The following is a 17,585-nucleotide window of genomic DNA, read 5'->3' as shown; positions in this document are numbered from 1 at the left end:
GTAAAATCAATAGATCAGCAGGTGCAATCAATAATAGCTCCCTGCCGGGCTCCACGGGACGCTTCCAGAAGCACATTCGCTGGCCACGCCAGCCGGATTCGTGCATCTGAATCAGCCCTGTTATGTCTGTTCGTTGTGTGCATGCATCATTTTTTAATTCAAGGCTAAGTCGCGAGAACTAAGAGAGTTTTAGCCATTAAACACCACATGCGCAAGCGGTTTGCATCACCGAACGTGCATTTAAACACCTTTTACTAATCGTTCCCCCGAAGGCCTGGTCAGACTTGGTGTAGCTTCTCAGAAACATAATCCTACACATGTTAAATCTTGTTATTTCGTTTTGGGAATGCTACTAATTATTGTTAATCTCCAGATTCCACATGATTGGAGCAGGGGTTGGCTGGCCTGCTTCTTGATGATGAAACACCAGGCATGTTGCATGAGGCGAAGCACAAAGAGTCGTTTCCCCATCAATACGTGTATCTGCCTGTGTTCATTGTTCATTGCTGGAAAACCCAGGAGGATCATTACATGCCCGGAATTCATCTCCCGAGCTCCTGCTCTGTAGGCCACCTGCTCGGGTCACCTTGCCGGCACACTTCCAGGTCGATTGTTGGTGTAAACTTTATCCCAGAGCTTGTCACATTCACACCGTCGTCGCCATGACTTGACACTCGAATGTGCTTTTCGAGGTGATGTGATTGTCACTTGTGATACACAGCAGCACAGCACACGGTGCACACAGTGAAATGTGTCCTCTGCATTTAACCCATCACCCTTGGTGAGCAGTGGGCACCATGACAGGCACCTGGGGAGCAGTGTGTGGGGACGGTGCTTTGCTCGGTGACACCTTGGCGGATCGGGATTCGAACCGGCAACATTCTGATTACGGGGCCGCTTCCTTAACCGCTAGGCCACCACTGCCCCTTTTATTTTCAGTAGTGGAACGTGGAAGACGGAACACCTTCGATTTAAGATGATCTAACAACTGCAAACAGAGAAATTCTATCCAAAAAGGACAAATGGAGACATGAGACTATGGACAACACCCTGAAGCCGAAGAATCTTAACCAGGACCAGAGTTTGGCGTGCGAACCCCTGGTTTCATCCCGTTCGTCAGTGCTGTAGTCCCGGCACCACGCTGTGCTCCATTAATACCAGTTTACCATGATTTGATTGCCAGGCTTTTGGCCTGATTTTGCTTGTTTTCCTGCGGTTTTACGCTGCGGTTTATCTCAGGCCAGCTGGATGGACGTGCAGCAGCCTACGCATGTACGCCGAGCTCTGCCGAAACCCCCCAAATCTACCTGAGAAGCAGCCGCTCTGGCCTCTTCACCAGCCCCCTGCCAAGCAAACGGCACAAAGGTGGCCAGCGGGGCGGAGATGTAAATTTGGCGAGAGTGGAGTGGAGCCTGGTGGATAATGGGAGTCCCTGGCGAACTGAAAATAGCCGCACAATTTCTCTACAACAACAACCCGCCCGTCCAGGCGGCCGCTTGCCGCTCCGGCTCCTTCCGACCAATCCCATCGCAGGCCTGCTGCAGTCGTAAAAGTCATTTTTGACCGGGGCTCCTCCGCCAACTCTCTTTTTTCATTTTGGTGATATAACATGTTCCCAGAAGGCTCTGCTCAACCTCACCTATCGGCTTTTATATATCCCGTCGGCATCTGACAGCGGCAACACATCAGATTATTATTACCACAAACATCATTAACCTTTTGGCCGAGAGTCCCGTGTTATTTGGGAAGGACTCACTTGTTCACGGAATGGCGTTCCGCTCCTTGTCTTCCGGGGAGATTAAACCATGAAAGAAAGTGAAGTGAAACACCGCAGCACAGCACACGGTGCACACGGTGAATTTTGTCCTCTGTATTTAACCGTCACCCTCGGCGAGCAGCCATGACAGGCGCCCGGGGGGCAGAGCGTGGGGACGGAACCGGCAACCTTCCGATTTATGGGGCCACCACTGACTGGGCACCATTTGGACAGTGGCAATGGGGTGGGCAATTTGAGAAGATTGGAGAGCTGGTGCTTCAAGCCTGCTGTTGTGCCGGATGAGATGGAAAAACTCTGCGGATGAAGGTTTGGTAACGGAGGTCCCCCACTGTTTCAGCGGGACGGCTTCTGTTGCCTGATGGGAGTTTTCAGCGTTGTTCACTTCTCCCAAGCCACCTTTTATTTGACACGATAAGCGATCCGTCAGTAATCAGGAAAAATTCGGAAATGCAAGACCACCCAGCGTCAAAAACACGGTGGGAAAAAAACACCGCTGCAGCCCCCGTGGTGAAAAACATTCCTCGGAGTACAATTTCCATCCTGGGTCTCTTTCCGATTCTTTCTTTTTTTTTTTTTTACGGGTTAAGGACCATGCGGTTGCACAGTGTGGCCATAAATACACTGTCTTTGCGCACAAGCGATGCCATGCGGCGCACACGGCCTGCGCCACGCCGAAGACTTTCCACAAACATGTTCCGACATAACTAACCAGCCCATAAAGATCTCAGCTCTAATCTAGAACGACCACAAACATCTCGTGTGTGCGTGCCTGTTGTGGCCGCGCGCCCTCAACGACAATGAGCAAAACACCCCTGGATGTTTACAACATTCCTCCGCGGTCCCAGAGTGCTCTTTACCAAAAAAATACACCCCGTTACAACATCTGTCTGGGTCCGGTGCCAGTCGGTGTGGCAGAGCCGAGGTTGTGTTGATGCGAAAGATCTGGCTGTTTGTTCATTGCCCCATAAGGGTTAAAGTACCCGGTGGTGACACCAGCGAACTTGCGAACGGGGGGCGTCGGAGGTGACCTCTACCTGCCAGGGACGCTGGCACGCGTCCGGCAGCGGGCCTCTGTGACACATGGAGCGGGGAGAGAGAGTGACGGGGGCCTTGTTGATGTGGCTTTTACGCGAGGGGGGCGGAGCCTAGGCCCTTTGCTAAGGAGGCCGGTTTGGACGCGAGCCAGCGAGGGTTCAGGAAGGTGATTGTGTTTGGAGCGATGAACTCCAGCAACCCCGAACCGGCACAGGGTAAAAACACGCACCACATGACCCCTTTACCATCAGCGCCCTCCCCCATCCTCAGCTCGCAGTTTCTTTGGTTTCACTCAGTCTTCTTTGATGTGACGGCGACGGCGCGGACTTCACCCGAGGAGGCCATCGTTAGCATTCCTGCTGCTCCACATTTAGGCGAGAGCCGCGCGATGTCCGCCGCGACGGTTACACGTACCGCAGGGGTGACAGACATTTCTTGACATTATCTAACAGCGGCAAATGGCAGAGGTGACGCTAAACAAACAGCCGCAAGGGGTCGAGGAGTGGCCACGCCGGCATCTGTAAATTCTCTTCTGGTGGTCCGTTTACGTCGCAGAACAGGCACTTTGAGGCGTTAGTCCAGCCCTCCAGCCCTGGTCAGATCCTGATTACGGCATCCCACTCACTACCATTGTGTTCCTGACCCTTAACCCTCTAGGTGGGCCTCCAGTGGGGCTGTCCCTGTCACTGCTGATTGTAAGGTGCTGTGGAGGAGGACGTCGGGCGAATGCTCTAAATGTAAATAGTTCAAATCCTGATGCTGAGTAAGTGGTTGACGGACAGAGAGTTAGGAGAGTACGTGAGCCAGCTAATGAGAGTGAGTGAGGCTGTGTGAGTGATTGAATGGCTTGAGTTGAGCCTGGGTGGGTTTACTAAGGCATGAGTGACAAAGAGTCAGAAAAGTGCATGAGTGGGTGAGTGAGAGTGATTGCGTTAAACTGTGTGTGTGATTGGCTTAGTTGAGGATGGGTAGGTGAGTGAGTGAATGAGTGATATTGTATGGCTGAGTTGAGGATAAGTGGGTGAGTTTGTGAGTTTGTTCGTTCGTGAGTGTGTGAGATTGTATGAATGAGTTGAGGATGGGTGAGTGAGTGAGTGAGTGAATGAATAAGTGAGATTGTAAGGGTGAGTTGAGGATGGGTGGGTGAGTGAGTGAGTGAGTGCGATTGTATGGATAAGGATAAGTGGGTGAGTGAGGGTAGGTGATGGGTGAGTGAGATTGTATGGCTAAATTGAGGATGGGTGGGTGAGTGAGTGAGTGAGTGAGTGAGATTGTATGGCTGAGTTGAGGATGGGTGGGTGAGTGAGGGAAGGTGAGTGAGTCAGTGAGATTGTATGGACGAGGAAGGGTGGATGAGTGAGTGAGTGAGATTGTATGGATGAGATGAGGATGGGTGGGTGAGTGAGGGAAGGTGAGTCAGTCAGTGAGATTGTATGGATGAGGATGGGTGGGTGAGTAAGTGAGTGAGTGAGTGAGTGAGATTGTATAGATGAGATGAGGATGGGTGGATGAGTGAGTGAGTGAGTGAGTGAGATTGTATGGATGAGATGAGGATGGGTGAGTGAGTGAATGAGTGAAATTGTATGGATGAGGATGGGTGAGTGAGTGAGTGAGTGAGTGAGTGATATTGTATGGATGAGATGAGGATGGGTGGATGATTGAGGATGGGTAGGTGGCGTGTGAGTGAGTGAGTGAGATTGTATGGATGAGGATGGGTGAGTGAGTGAGTGAGATTGTATTGCTGAGTTGAGAATGGGTGGGTGAGTGAGGGAAGGTGAGTGAGTTAGTGAGTGAGATTGTATGGATGAGATGAGGATGAGTGGGTGAGTAAGTGAGTGAGTGAGATTGTATGGATGAGATGAGGATGGGTGAGTGAAATTGTATGGATGAGGATGGGTGAGTGAGTGAGTGAGTTAGTGATATTGTATGGATGAGATGAGGATGGGTGAATGAGTAAGTGAGTGAGTGAGTGAGTGAGTGAGTGATATTGAATGGATGAGATGAGGATGGGTGGGTGAGAGAGTGAGTGATGGGTGGGTGAGTAGTTTTTTTTTACACGTGCTTGTTTTTGTGTGTGTTTATCTCTTTGACATGTTCTGAAGGACGCCGCAGGTCTGCCACGACCGTGAAGGTCACTGAGGCCACAGAGTGACTGAACTCAGCCGAGTCGCCTGTCAAGCGCTGCGTAATCGTGCCGCAACCTGTTTAATGCACCGTATTTCTTTGAACCCCATCGATTTCTCAGTGAATCACCTCCTCAAGGCCTCTCGCGCATGAACTCTGGAACATGCTAGACTTTGTAGCCATAAACGCAACATGCTGCCCAACAGTGATGCTTGGCAAACAGCCGCAGAACAAACACGCGATGAAATGTGTTTTTCCATCTTCACAGGATTTATTCAGGACCAAATGCATCATTTGGGGTCAGATCCTTAAAAAAGGACAAATGCGTTTACAACATGGGACCGAACCACAGAGAGCAGAATTAAATGCCTATAATCCAGATTCCAGCTTCATGTTTGTGTCCGTGCCATTTCACAACACAAAAGATTTCCATAATGATGATGAATTAAGGGTCCATGTAATAAAAATTTCTTCGACCTCGGGCTGTACATAAAATGCCCTAAAGGATTTAATTCACATGAGTCTGGATTCAAACATTTGTCCAACAACAAAAATACGGAAACCATGTGACTCCCAACGACTTTTTAATCGTTTGGCAGGACCATAATTTACGTAGCCTAAAAAATGTAAAATGTAAATGTAAAAGTACTGGGTGAATCTGTCTTTTTGATGTGGAGCTACTATTTAGACCGGTCAGTGCTGGAAACGACGTAATTGTGCATGTAATTTATAACACTTTTAACTGTTTAAACTGTGGGAAGTGCGCCACCTGCTGGACATGGTAAGTAACACAAATACACACACACACACACACACACACACACGCACTACACAGTGCTGCCCGTACCGTACCGCAGATAGATCTTCTATCAACAAAGAACGGCTGTGCGTCACAGATTTGCATGACCCTCACAGAGATGTTGAAGCAAGCAAATCATGTCACCCCCTCATACAGGCTCCTCTTTGTTTATTCGCCTCCACGACTGAAATCAGATGCACCAAGACATGAGCCCAAACTGTACACACACGCACACACACACACACACACACACACACACTACGCCCATAAAAATATCTGAATACAAGCGCACTGTCGCTATGTTGCCATGTCCGTCAATTCTAAGTAACTTTGTACTCGGGCTTGAGGAGGAGATGGTCGATCTCCGCCGACGTCTTCTGATATACACCACGTTCATTCTTTTTGTGCACCATTTTGCATGACCCCACGACCCCACAGTTTGCTCGCACTGGCTTGTTCCCCTCTCGAGATCTGGCAACACGGGACACTCTCGTGGAAGTCACTGTCGCCGCGGCTGGCCGTGACCCCGCGCCGTACAGTGAGTTTTGTGTCCCTCGCAGTCGGAGTCATCCTGCGTCCGTCATTCCGCAAGCTGAGCGAAATAAAACGCCACCTTTCATTCATGAGCGAATCCCGCCTTTTTAAAGTCGCGGACCGGCGACGCCGCAGAGAAGAGGTGATGCGGAGCGACACCCTCTGCGCTGAAACAGGAAGTCGCTTGTCGCTTTTTTCTTCTCTTTCTTCTCCTGCTGTCTGTCTGTCTGTCTGTCGCCGCACGGCTGCGTCTGGGGAGAATTCAACTTTTATTTCTCTTTTCCTTTTTTTTTTTACAGACACCGACAGCAGCTCATTTTCACGTAGTTCGTTCTCTCTGTGTTTTTTTTTAATAAGTTAAATTCCATTTGCACCGACTTTTTATCTATTAAAAAAAATGAGCTCCATTTACACTGAGGGGGACTCCCAGTCTTCAACCCAGGCCAACAGCCAAGAAGAAATGGACTTAACTTTACTTTTCTTGTATAACCAGCCATGTCACGATGAGGATGAACCAGGTGCGTACAAAAATACGACATAATATTATATTATATTTAATGCACGAGTATTGCCGCGGTGGACTAGGTCTGACTTTGGAACAACAGGCTAATGTAAAAAAAAAAGATGTGTTTTAAATACCCGACTTTAACCCAAATGAATATCGCGTAAATAGAGTGTGAGTTTGGGAAAAAAGCTGCACGAGTATGGCGTTACTTTGCAGAACAAATGCAGGATTAATTCCAGCCACGATCCCAGATTGCTGATGCTCACGGCCCCGTTTCGTACGCAGAGAACCCGGCTCTCGCTCGCCATGAGGACGCACTGGCCGCTGCTTCGGTTCTCCACCATGACCAGGCGCCGTACAGCCTCCCGGCCTTCCCCCACGCGGCCTATCACCTGTCCTCAGACCGGCTGCCTGTCCCGGAAGCGCCCGACCTGGCCGAGCTGCTGGAACACTCCGGCTCTTTCCGGCCGGGCGGGCCCAGGATCGAAATCACCTACTCAGAGCTGCACCCCCGCGACCACGCCCACACGGAGCCGCTGGACATCAGCCCCAGGCCCACCCTGACCGTGCCGGGCCTCGAGGGCCCCGCCTACCGCGGGGAGACGCAGTGCCTGAGCCCCGCCAGCAGCAACTCGTCCACCAGCTGGTCCGAGGTCTGCTCGCCCTGGACCTCGCCCTGCGTCTCGCCCAGCGGCGGCGGGGCGTTGGCGGAGCGGCTGCAGGACATGCACGCCATCGGCTCGCCACGCGCGTCCCCGACCACCTCGCCGCGCGCCAGCATCACGGAGGAGGCCTTCCTGGCCTGCCGGTCCCCGTCCCCTCGGCCGGGGTCCCGCTCGGCCTCGCCCAGTTTCAAACGCACCTACGACATGTACAAGAACCCCGCCCTGGTGGCGCCGCGTTCCCGCAGCCCGTCACCGCACAGGGGACACGAGGAGGGACCCGAGCCTCACGGACCTCCGGCCAACCTGGATGGCCGGGTGCGCAGCAGCCTGCCCAGGCCCGTGCCCACCAAGTTGGTCCGACCCGGCTACTGCGAGGACCAGCCGGACGCTGCCGTCTTTCAGCTTGGGCACGAAGTGAAGGCGGAGCCTCTGATCCGGTGCCTGGATCCGGTCTACGTCGTCCCGGCGCACTGGCCCGGTCAGCCGAGGCACGCAGTGTGCAGGTAGGCCCGCCGCCGACCCGGCCCGCCCCGGCCCGCCCCGTCGGCGGTATAAAGGAAAGTCTCCGCCTCTTTGTCCCCAGTGCCCCGGTCTCGTCCCTGCCCTCGCCGGAGTGGCCGCTGCCCAGCCGCACCGACCACTACGAGCTGGCGATTGAGGTCCAGCCCAAACCCCACCACCGCGCCCACTACGAGACAGAGGGCAGCCGGGGGGCCGTGAAGGCCAGCGCAGGGGGACATCCTGTGGTCCAGGTGATTTCCACGCCCACTCCGGCACAAGTAAAAAAGTTCCCACGGCGGAACACGCTTTAAGTATGAAGGTAAAAACGAATCCAAGTATTCCTAATGTCAAAGTCCACTTCACTGTCATCTCCCCGTATACAAGTGGACAGAGAGACGAGATAGCGAAGACAAAAAGGACATCATGCACCGACCCATAATACAGTGCGGGTCGAGACAACTAGACAAACCAGGCGGATGGTTTGACATGATGAAAGCAGCAGTACGATATCAGTGTATGGATGAATTTAGTGTATATATTATATGATGTATGAAAATAATAATAATAAGAGTAGTAGTGATATGATATGATGAAAATAATAGTAATTATAATAATAACCACAGCAGCTCAGTATGAGGTTGTGGGAGATTAAAGTTTAGGGTGCCCTGCTGTTTTTAATATTAATACAAAAGTTGAGGGACGGAAGCTTCATTTGATATTTGCCGAATGTGAAAAAAACCCCATTGCGTAGAGCACAGAGAGGAACAAAGCTTTGCTGAATAAAAGAAGCTCCGTTTGGTTCTAGACCGTAACGCATTACACCGGAACTGCAACTCGCCTCATCTCTCCTGTTCTGTGCCTGTCGTCGCGTCGCGCATGGTGCGTAAGGAGAAATCCGCTCATATCCGGTTAGGTTGAATTTGCCGGTTGAACACCCAACAGTAATAGATAACGTCATTAAAACGATTCTAATGTGTAGATATGCGTGATGAGAACGTATAAGTAGTGAAATAATCGGTGTATCATACAGCGTGTGCACCGGGGAACGGCCCGGGGCATCTGCATCCAGGTGTGCCGGAACGGTCACATGTTTGGCGTGTGTTGCTTCTTATTCGCCATATTTGTCCTGACGTGTAGATTCTGAAGATTCCTCCTTTCCGGACCCCCTTTTGGGGTCACTGACTCAGTGCCTTCTGTGTTTTCGGGGTGCAGCTGCGTGGATACCGGGGCCCCAGCCCGCTGGCGCTGCAGGTGTTCATCGGCACGGCGGACGAGAGGGTCCTGAAACCGCACTCCTTCTACCAGGTCCACCGCATCACGGGCAAAACCGTCACCACCAGCAGCCAGGAGAGGATCCTCTGCGGAACCAAGGTCCTGGAGATTCCACTGGACCCAAAGGACAATATGCGGGCGATGTGAGGACACACACACACACACACACACACACACACACACACCGGGTACCTGAGTGTCATGTGATCAGTTGTTGGTGGATGACGTTAGAAGACGATAACTGTACGGGCGTGTTGCAGCGTTGACTGTGCCGGGATCCTGAAGCTGAAGAACGCCGACATTGAGCTGAGGAAAGGCGAGACCGACATCGGCCGGAAGAACACGCGCGTTCGCCTGGTCTTCCGGGTCCACGTTCCCCAACCGGGAGGCCAGTGGGCTTCACTTCAGGTCGCCTCACAGCCAATCGAGTGCTGTAAGTTCCTCCTGAGATGAACGATCCATGCTGGAGCAGCTCCAGTCACTGTTGTGAAGCATGTCATATTTACAGCATTTACCAGACGCCCTTATCCAGAGCGACTTACAATCAGTAGTTACGGGGACAGTCCCCCTCTGGAGACACTCAGGGTTCAGTGTCCTGCTCAGGGACACGATGGTAGTAAGTGGGGTTTGAACCTGGGTCTTCTGGTCCATAGGCAAGTGTGTTACCCACTAGGCTACTAGCTCCCTACCACCCTGTCATATCAAGTGTGACATATTTTTATGTATAAATATGGATTCCTAACATCTGATCATCTGCTTTTGGGGTGTTGGAGCAGCCCAGAGGTCCGCTCACGAGCTGCCGGCCGTGGAGAGGCAGGACGTGGACCGCTGCTCGGTCCTGGGTGGCCTGCAGATGGTCCTGACCGGCCAGAACTTCACGTCCGACTCGAAAGTGGTGTTCACCGAGAAGACGCCGGGTGAGTTCCACCGAACAGACGAGCGTCGTTCCTTCCTCTTCAGGTGCATTTTGACCCACGATGGGACTAGCGAAACAAGAAGAAGCGTTTCAGATGGTGTGAAGGAACAGGCCTCTCAGCACGGGAAGTGCGCCCTGCGAGATGTTCGTACGTCTCCAGAGCGGCTGCAGTTTGCTTTAGCAGCGGCGGTTAAGACGCCGGAAAGGGAGAACCAGGCGGCAGCGTGCAGAGCAGCGCGGCGTCCCCATTCGGGGTCAGGGTTAAGACCTCAAGGTGCCCTCTCATAAACCAGTGCACAACTGTGGAGAATAGTACAAAAACTCTCTCTCTCTCCACACAAAACCACTCCGACCTGATGTTACCTGGCAGAACGAGGCATGGTGGCACCATAGAGTTTATTAACCCCGGTAAATCATTACTGCATTTACAGTTAAATATTGTATGTAAAAAAGGTACCAACGTTACAGAGAAGACCAAAAGTAAGAGAAAGTAGAAAAGATAAGAGAAAAAGAGAGAAAAAGCCAGGAGAGACAGAGAAAGAAGAAAATTCCCCCCAGTTCCCGATGGAAAAAGGAGATGGAAGACCCAAAAAGCGCAAGTGAACATCCTTCATACATTTGACCCACAGGAAGTTGCTACAGACCAATCAGAATTAGTTTTTTCTATCGTCACGCCCTCGAAAAAGCATGGCTGCCGCTTCACACCTATTATTGACCAAAAGAACAGGTGACCGACCCCCACGGACCATGGCCACCGGAGAATGGGCCACACTGCGGAATGGCCCATCTGACACCAACCACCCGGTGACGCCGGAGGTCAGGACGGGTCAGACCGTTCGTTCCAGCGTCACGGCGGAAACGTTTTTTTTCTTCCTTTTTACTTTGCGAGGCTGTGTGTCGGCACGCAGCCGCTCTCCTGCTCGGTGCGCGGCGTTGCAGGATGTGGTTTGGTGCTGAACGATACGATCTGCCCTTCCTCCTCCTCGCTGGGGCGCAGGCCGCAGGCTGAGAGCGCGAGTGGGCGGATCGCAGACAATGGCAGCGAGCGCCCGCGTCAAGTTTCCCGCCGAAGAGAATCGGGGCTTCGCGGCGAGCGCTGGACGCGGTGGACGCCGTACGAAATGAGCCGTCGTTATTGCTGAAGTGCCACTAGCGTTTCCTTTTCCTGCCTACAGACGGGTTCCAGATCTGGGAGGCGGAGGCTACAGTAGACCGAGACAAAAGCCAGGCGGTGAGTGTTTCACGTCCACCGGGGCTTTCCCACCGTCCACGGCGAGAGAAAGTGTCCTAAACCTGAATCAGAGTTTCATACAAATCACACCGCCATCACTCTACCACAAGAACCTTTAGACAAAACTTTTTTCCGTAGGTTTGGTGATATTTAGCGTGTAATCTAGTGTTTCCCTTAAACTCCCCTAAACTGGGGCAGTGGTGGCCTAGCGGTTAAGGAAGCGGCCCCGTAATCAGAAGGTTGCCGGTTCGAATCCCGATCCGCCAAGGTGCCACTGAGCAAAGCACCGTCCCCACACACTGCTCCCCGGGCGCCTGTCATGGCTGCTCACCAAGAGTGATAGGTTAAATACAGAGGACACGTTTCACTGTGTGCACCGTGTGCTGTGCTGCTGTGTATCACAATGACATAATCACTTCACTTTTAAACCCTGTTTCTTTTTTGAAATGGCCGTTCTAGAGCATGTTGTTTGTGGAGGTCCCTCCGTATCGGGACCAGAACATCGTCCGCCCGGCAAAAGTCAACTTTTATGTGCTCAACGGCCGGAGGAAACGCAGCCAGCCGCAGCACTTCACCTACACGGCCCTGACAGGTGAGGCGGCGGCACCCTTGCCGGCGTTCTGTGGAGAGTCATAATCAAACTGGAATTATCACCGACTAGAGTTTCGCTGCAGCAAAATCGAACTGGCTCATGCCGGGGGCCGTTAGAAGAGACCGACAAAGCGATGCACCGCGTTCCCACACCGTAAAAAAGCATTGACGTAATGTAAATAGTACATTTTGGGGGCGGTGGTGGCCTGGCGGTTAAGGAAGTGGCCCTTGATGAAGGCACCGTGCCCACACGCTGCTCCCCGGGCGCCTGTCCTGGTGCCCACTGCTCACCAAGGGTGACGGTTAAATACAGAGGGCACGTTTCAACGTGTCAACGTGTGCTGTGCTGCCGTGTATCGCAATGACAACCACGTCAAACCTGCTGTAACCTGTTTATTTCCATTTCGTCAAAGCTAAAATATTAGGTGGGACAGATTACTTTACTTTACTTTACTTTATTTAGCAGACACTTTTATCCGAAGCGACTTACAATAGGAAGACACCAGCAATTCTTGTTCGGTTTCTATAGAATATTGAGTTTACAAACTAAGAGCCCTGATAAGGCTCAGACTTGTCAGTGAAGATCATGCTCGGAGATTGTTAGGTGCTAGACTAAGAAAAATTATAATGTATTTATTATTTTTATTAATTTTTGGAAGTTTGTAACCAGTGTTCACCAAAAATGAAGTCTCTAGTTTTCTATGGTCGTAGACGTGCCATATTTAGACATTTGTAGTGTTTGTGGAGTGTAATGAATTTATATCTTCTTTGTTCCGCAGTTCCCTACATTAAAGCGGAACCCGTTGACGATTTCCAGTTTGGCCAACTGGGCTGCGCCGTGTCTCAGATCCTGGGCGTCTCTCCCCTGTCTCGTCACCACGCCCACCCGGTGCCACCCATGGGCTGCGGGGCTCCCGGCGTGCCGCCCCACCCTCAGGGCAGCCCTGGGCCGTATGGCCGGGACCCAGAGTACCTACAGTGTCCCCCGGTCTTCTACCAAGGCCAGGCGGAGAACCTGAGCTGCGGCCCGCCGCTGTTCCCGGAACACGGCGCGCCCGGCGGCCACGGCGGCTACCCCGCACGTCAGCTAGGCATGGCGGCGCCGCTCGGGACGGCCGGCTACGGGGTCAGACCCGGCTCTGTGGTCGCCGAGCAACAACGCGTCGTGATGGGGGACTGCTTCCAGGCCGAGGCGTCGCGGTTCCCGGACTCCGACTTGGGCGTCGCCGTTCCCAGGCACGGTCGCCACCCGGCCTACCCTCTACAGGAGCGGGGCGGGGCCGGCGCCCTGGGCAGGGTCACCGTGAAGCAGGAGAACCTGGACCACCTGGACGACGGTGAGATCCCAGTAACGTCATCACGCGGTACCACCCTCTCCGCGCACGCCGACCTCGGCCGAATAAAAGAGCTTCGTTGCGACTTTAACGATCCCCCTGCCTCCACGCATGTGGGTCAGCGCTTTAAATAGCGTCCCGCCGCGCCGGCCGGCCGGCCCGCCAAATATCGAGCCCTGTGTCCCGGCGACAGGCGCTGAAGGTCGGAGAGGAGAGGGGATATCGATCTTCATCCAGCCTCTCGTGAGATGAAGCTCTGACCATCTGTACAAAAGTCTGCGGCAGCCGTGGCCTGGCGGGTCAGCAAAGCACCGTCCCCAGGCGCTGCTTCCCGGGAGGGGACACGTTTCATCCAGGGGACACATTTGAAGTGAAGTGATTGTCATTGGTGGTGACACGTGGTGACACAACGAAATGTGCCTTTTAACCATCACCCTTAGTGAGCAGTGGGCAGTGTGTGGGGACGGTGCTTTGCTCAGTGACACCTCAGTGGCACCTTGGCGGATCGGGAATCGAACCGGCAACCTTCTGATTACGGGGCCAATCCCTCAACGGGGCAGTGGTGGCCTAGCGGTTAAGGAAGCGGCCCCATAATCAGAAGGTTGCCGGTTCGAATCCCGAGGTGCCTGTCATGGTGCCTGTCATGGCTGCCCACTGCTCACTCAGGGTGATGGGTTAAATGCAGAGAATAAATTTCACTGTGTGCACCGTGTGCTGTGCTGCTGTGTATCACAAGTGACAATCACTTCACTTTACTTTAAGCGCCAGGCCACCGCTGTCCCCATCATGTGTCGCCGATAGTGACAGATGTCGTGAAAAGGGGTCCACGCGCGGGTGTGCAAATTTACGGCGGTCTTATAATAACCCCGGGAAGGGGCGTGGCAGGCAGAGCGTGTAAAAGCGTTTCTTTGAAACGGCGTGCGTTGTTTGCCACGGCGGGACTTTTTGTGGTGTTCTGTTCCTCCCCCGTTTTTGTGACAAGTCTGACTTTTGATCTTTCGAAGTCAGGGTGCCAGGTCTTTTCTTGTGACGTTAATTTGCACTCGCATCATTTCCCTGGCGCGACGTGGGCGCGGCGTGGGCGTTTCAAAGCGGCTCCGTCCTCCGGCACTTTCCATTCTGAGCCCGGCAGAGCACCTTGGTGTCCACAGCGCCTATTTATAGAGCCATGAAGGGAGAAAAGTTTCCATTTATAACATTACCCAGCACAACAACAGGAAGTGTAACCATGGAGATGGTGCCACACCCACTGGTTAATGAAGGAATGGCCTTAAAAAATATACATGACAAATTTATAGCTTATCATTAACAAAATGTGCAACGTGTTGTATGTCGCATGATGGACAAACATTTTTTAATTGATTACTGATATAAGATGAGATCGTATGTGTTGCAGAATTCAATTAAAAACCATGAGAGCCATAACAACTTGCAAATTGAATTGAGATTCAGAGCCAGTTCATTATTTCGGTACATGGCCGATATTAAAGACGGACATTATGCAAGAGACCCTGCTCTGCTAATCCACAACCCAAGATGTCTTTATTTCCCTGGAGCAAAAGATCCATATCGGCCACAATATCATTTTAAGCATCAGCATTGCACCAGAATTCCAGGACTGTTGCATCCCTTAATACTGAACCATCATGAATTATGAGATGAGTTTTCTCATTAGTGATGGGAATAACAGAATATTGATATAGACAAATGTGTTTAATATTTTTTTTTATATATCTTATCTGCAGTTTGTGTTTTCAAACTTATGCCAATGAACGCTACAGAAGACCATTTTTTAAAACTGTCCCCTTTTCTTATCTAGTGAACGACATCATTAGAAAGGACTTGATGGTCCTCGGTATAGACCAGCCGTGATGGACCAGAGCTCGTCTCCCACGAAGCCGACATAACAGGACGACTTTTACCTTTTTTATTACATCTTTCCCTCCATATCTTATGAATTATGCCTTATGGAATTAGCTGAAACTGAATGATATCTTTGTATTTTTATAATCTATGCACATTTTATACCAACATTTTGTAACAGTGACGTTTCTATGCAGGTAGGTTTTTAGTATTTAACAGTGAATAAAAAAACAATTACGGTTTCTGTCTATTTTTGAGACACGTAGTTAGAACGAATCCGGTTCTTTATAGAATTTATAAATGCACCACTGAAACGTAATTAAAACCAACAAAGGACTTTTGGTCTGGTTAATGTCAAGCTGCGTGTCCTCAGACATTATAATAATAAGCAACTGGTACAAGGCAGAAATATAATAAGATTACATATCATTTCTATCTTAACAGCGTGAAATAAAATTACAAAGGAACAGATGCAAAAAAATGAAAACTTTTAATAATAAACCACATAAAACACTGTAATAGACGAGTAGAGAATAAACAAAAACGGAATTCTGGAGCTCAGGAGAAGTCATAATTAATAATACTAGTGAAGTGCAGAATGGAGGGAATCGAGTTGAAATGTATGAACCCAGAAACAGGCTTCATCTCTTCTTTTTGCTTTCTTTCCTGGCTTTCTGGCGGGGCTGGGGTGCGCCTCCTTTGGCTTTCTTGCTCTGCTCGGCCCCCTTGACCTCGGCAGGTCCCGCAGCTTCCTCCTGGCATGAGAGCGGCCCGGAGGGTCAGAAAGAAACGTTTCCTGGAGGCATGCAGGGCACAAATGCAGGGACCCACCTGGTCGTGGCTTTTGGAGCTGGGAACGATGATGGCTAATATGCAGACGAGCTGGAAGACCGCGCCCAGGAAGAGTCCGTAGCGCAGCAGGCTCTCCAGCAGCGTGGGCTCCGGCACCTCCGGGGGGGAGAGGTCCAGGTCTGCGGACATGACGCCTGCACCCACTTATAACGGCAACGACGACGAAAATACGAAATAGATCAAATAACACAAACAGTGCAACAGCGGAGACAGGTTCACAAACTCGGGAATCCTTCCAAAAAACGACTTCCGGTTCAAGTATTCACAATAAGAGTCTGCTCCCGCATGAATACGAATCGAAAGGTTTAAAACACAAAGCACGTATTGATGGGTATTCCACAAGCATAGCTGGTGCGTGACGGGACGTGCTTTAAGGAAAGTTTTTTCAGGCGACGTCCCATCCAAGTACTGACCAGCTCCGACCCTGCTGAGCCTCGGCAGTAAAGGGACTTTTAAGTTGAAAACCGGAACCAGAAAGGTGTAAATCTCACCCGTGTGTGCGGATAAAAGACGAAATGTCGTGGTTTATTTCTTTTTTATATCCTTTTAACTTTCTTTTATCAGCTCACGATATTTCAGCCCGTTAATGTCAGTTTAAAATATACGGAATTACAGTTGTGCTTACAAAACGTGAAATATGTTCTGGAACTGACACCCAATAAACGCACTAAACAACTAACTTAAGTAATTTACCTTGAATATAAAAAAAATATTTTTTTTATCGAGGCCACTCATGTCTCCAGCTATACGTTCCCCCAATGATTTACTGCTGCAACGGTGACCATGGTTTTATATTGTGTGGTGGAAACGACAGTGAACCCAATAGTATGGAAGCTGCACTGTTGCTGAGCGTAAGGCGATGCAGCGGGTGGTGAAAACTGCCCAGCGCATCACAGGGACTCCACTTCCATCCATTGAGGAAATCCAGAGGAAGCACTGTCTGCGTCGAGCTCGCAGTATTCTTAAGGACTCCTCCCACCCGGCCCACGAACTGTTCTCTCTCCTGCCTTCAGGCAGACGGTTCAGGCTACCACGGACAAGAACCAGCAGACTTAGGAACAGCTTTTTTCCCAGAGCTGTTTCCTTGCTGAACTCCTCTGCCCCCCCCATACACTCTTGATAATCACTGCACTGCACATATCACTTTGTACTGCACATATCACTTTATGTATAGCACATATCACTTTATGTATATATATATAACTTAACTTATTTGAACTGTATCCTGCACTTGCTGCTTATTGCACTTCTGGTTAGACCTAAACTACATTTCGTTGCCCTGTACTTGTACATGTGTAATGACAATAAAGTTGAATCTAATCTAAAAAAAAAAATAGAGGGAAGTTTTTAAAGAAATATAGATAAACCCGCAGAAATTGAATAAATACTATAACGATTACAATATGTGCACATAAATGACATTCAAAATGAAGCAGAATGGAATATTCGAATCTCCGCTTAAGGACGAAGGTAGTATACTAAATCCCACACATAATGGTTTATTTGTTTGCAGAAAACCCCTTTGGCAAAATACGTGTTGGGCGAAAAGGGCTTTTTTGAAGAAGTGCGACACCTGGCGTTCACGC

General features: G+C 50.8%; 2 protein-coding genes across 4 annotated transcripts; one reads left to right on the top strand and one right to left on the bottom strand.

The window, feature by feature from the left end:
- Window positions 1–6,239: 6,239 nt before the first annotated feature.
- nfatc2b (nuclear factor of activated T cells 2b) lies at window positions 6,240–15,387 on the top strand. 3 transcript variants are annotated; one of them, XM_028999045.1, is made up of 11 exons: window positions 6,240–6,411; window positions 6,569–6,787; window positions 7,060–7,942; window positions 8,023–8,191; window positions 9,153–9,355; window positions 9,473–9,645; window positions 9,986–10,129; window positions 11,304–11,359; window positions 11,819–11,951; window positions 12,730–13,287; window positions 15,104–15,387. In XM_028999045.1, the coding sequence occupies exons 2-11, from the start codon at window positions 6,667–6,669 to the stop codon at window positions 15,154–15,156; spliced, it is 2,493 nt and encodes an 830-aa protein (XP_028854878.1). In that variant the 5' UTR covers window positions 6,240–6,411; window positions 6,569–6,666; the 3' UTR covers window positions 15,157–15,387. The 3 variants fall into 3 exon arrangements, with proteins under 3 accessions (XP_028854878.1, XP_028854879.1, XP_028854877.1); XM_028999046.1 differs by having other exon boundaries at window positions 6,240–6,787; window positions 9,989–10,129; XM_028999044.1 differs by having other exon boundaries at window positions 6,240–6,787.
- A 231-nt stretch (window positions 15,388–15,618) lies between these two features.
- manbal (mannosidase beta like) lies at window positions 15,619–16,263 on the bottom strand. Its single transcript, XM_028999047.1, has 2 exons — window positions 15,979–16,263; window positions 15,619–15,902 (listed from the first exon to the last, which is right to left on the bottom strand). Exons 1-2 carry the CDS (start codon window positions 16,126–16,128, stop codon window positions 15,789–15,791), a joined length of 264 nt encoding a protein of 87 aa, XP_028854880.1. The 5' UTR covers window positions 16,129–16,263; the 3' UTR covers window positions 15,619–15,788.
- Between the last annotated feature and the right edge of the window lie 1,322 nt (window positions 16,264–17,585).

This window comes from Denticeps clupeoides, chromosome 12 (assembly GCF_900700375.1).
Source record: "Denticeps clupeoides chromosome 12, fDenClu1.1, whole genome shotgun sequence".
Taxonomy (NCBI): Eukaryota; Metazoa; Chordata; class Actinopteri; order Clupeiformes; family Denticipitidae; genus Denticeps; species Denticeps clupeoides.
The sequence above is the reverse complement of the archived record's forward strand: the minus strand, read 5'-3'. Positions and strand labels throughout refer to the sequence as shown.

What these genes read in the sequence shown, in the direction of transcription:
- nfatc2b (XM_028999045.1), top strand. Translation starts at nt 6,667, where the DNA reads ATGAGCTCCATTTACACTGAGGGGGACTCCCAGTCTTCAACCCAGGCC. An exon ending in TCACGATGAGGATGAACCAG is followed by an intron (nt 6,788 to 7,059) that starts GTGCGTACAAAA and finishes TTTCGTACGCAG; the next exon opens with AGAACCCGGCTCTCGCTCGC. An exon ending in AAGGACAATATGCGGGCGAT is followed by an intron (nt 9,356 to 9,472) that starts GTGAGGACACAC and finishes GGCGTGTTGCAG; the next exon opens with CGTTGACTGTGCCGGGATCC.
- manbal (XM_028999047.1), bottom strand. Translation starts at nt 16,128, where the DNA reads ATGTCCGCAGACCTGGACCTCTCCCCCCCGGAGGTGCCGGAGCCCACG. An exon ending in GCTCCAAAAGCCACGACCAG is followed by an intron (nt 15,903 to 15,978) that starts GTGGGTCCCTGC and finishes CTCTCATGCCAG; the next exon opens with GAGGAAGCTGCGGGACCTGC.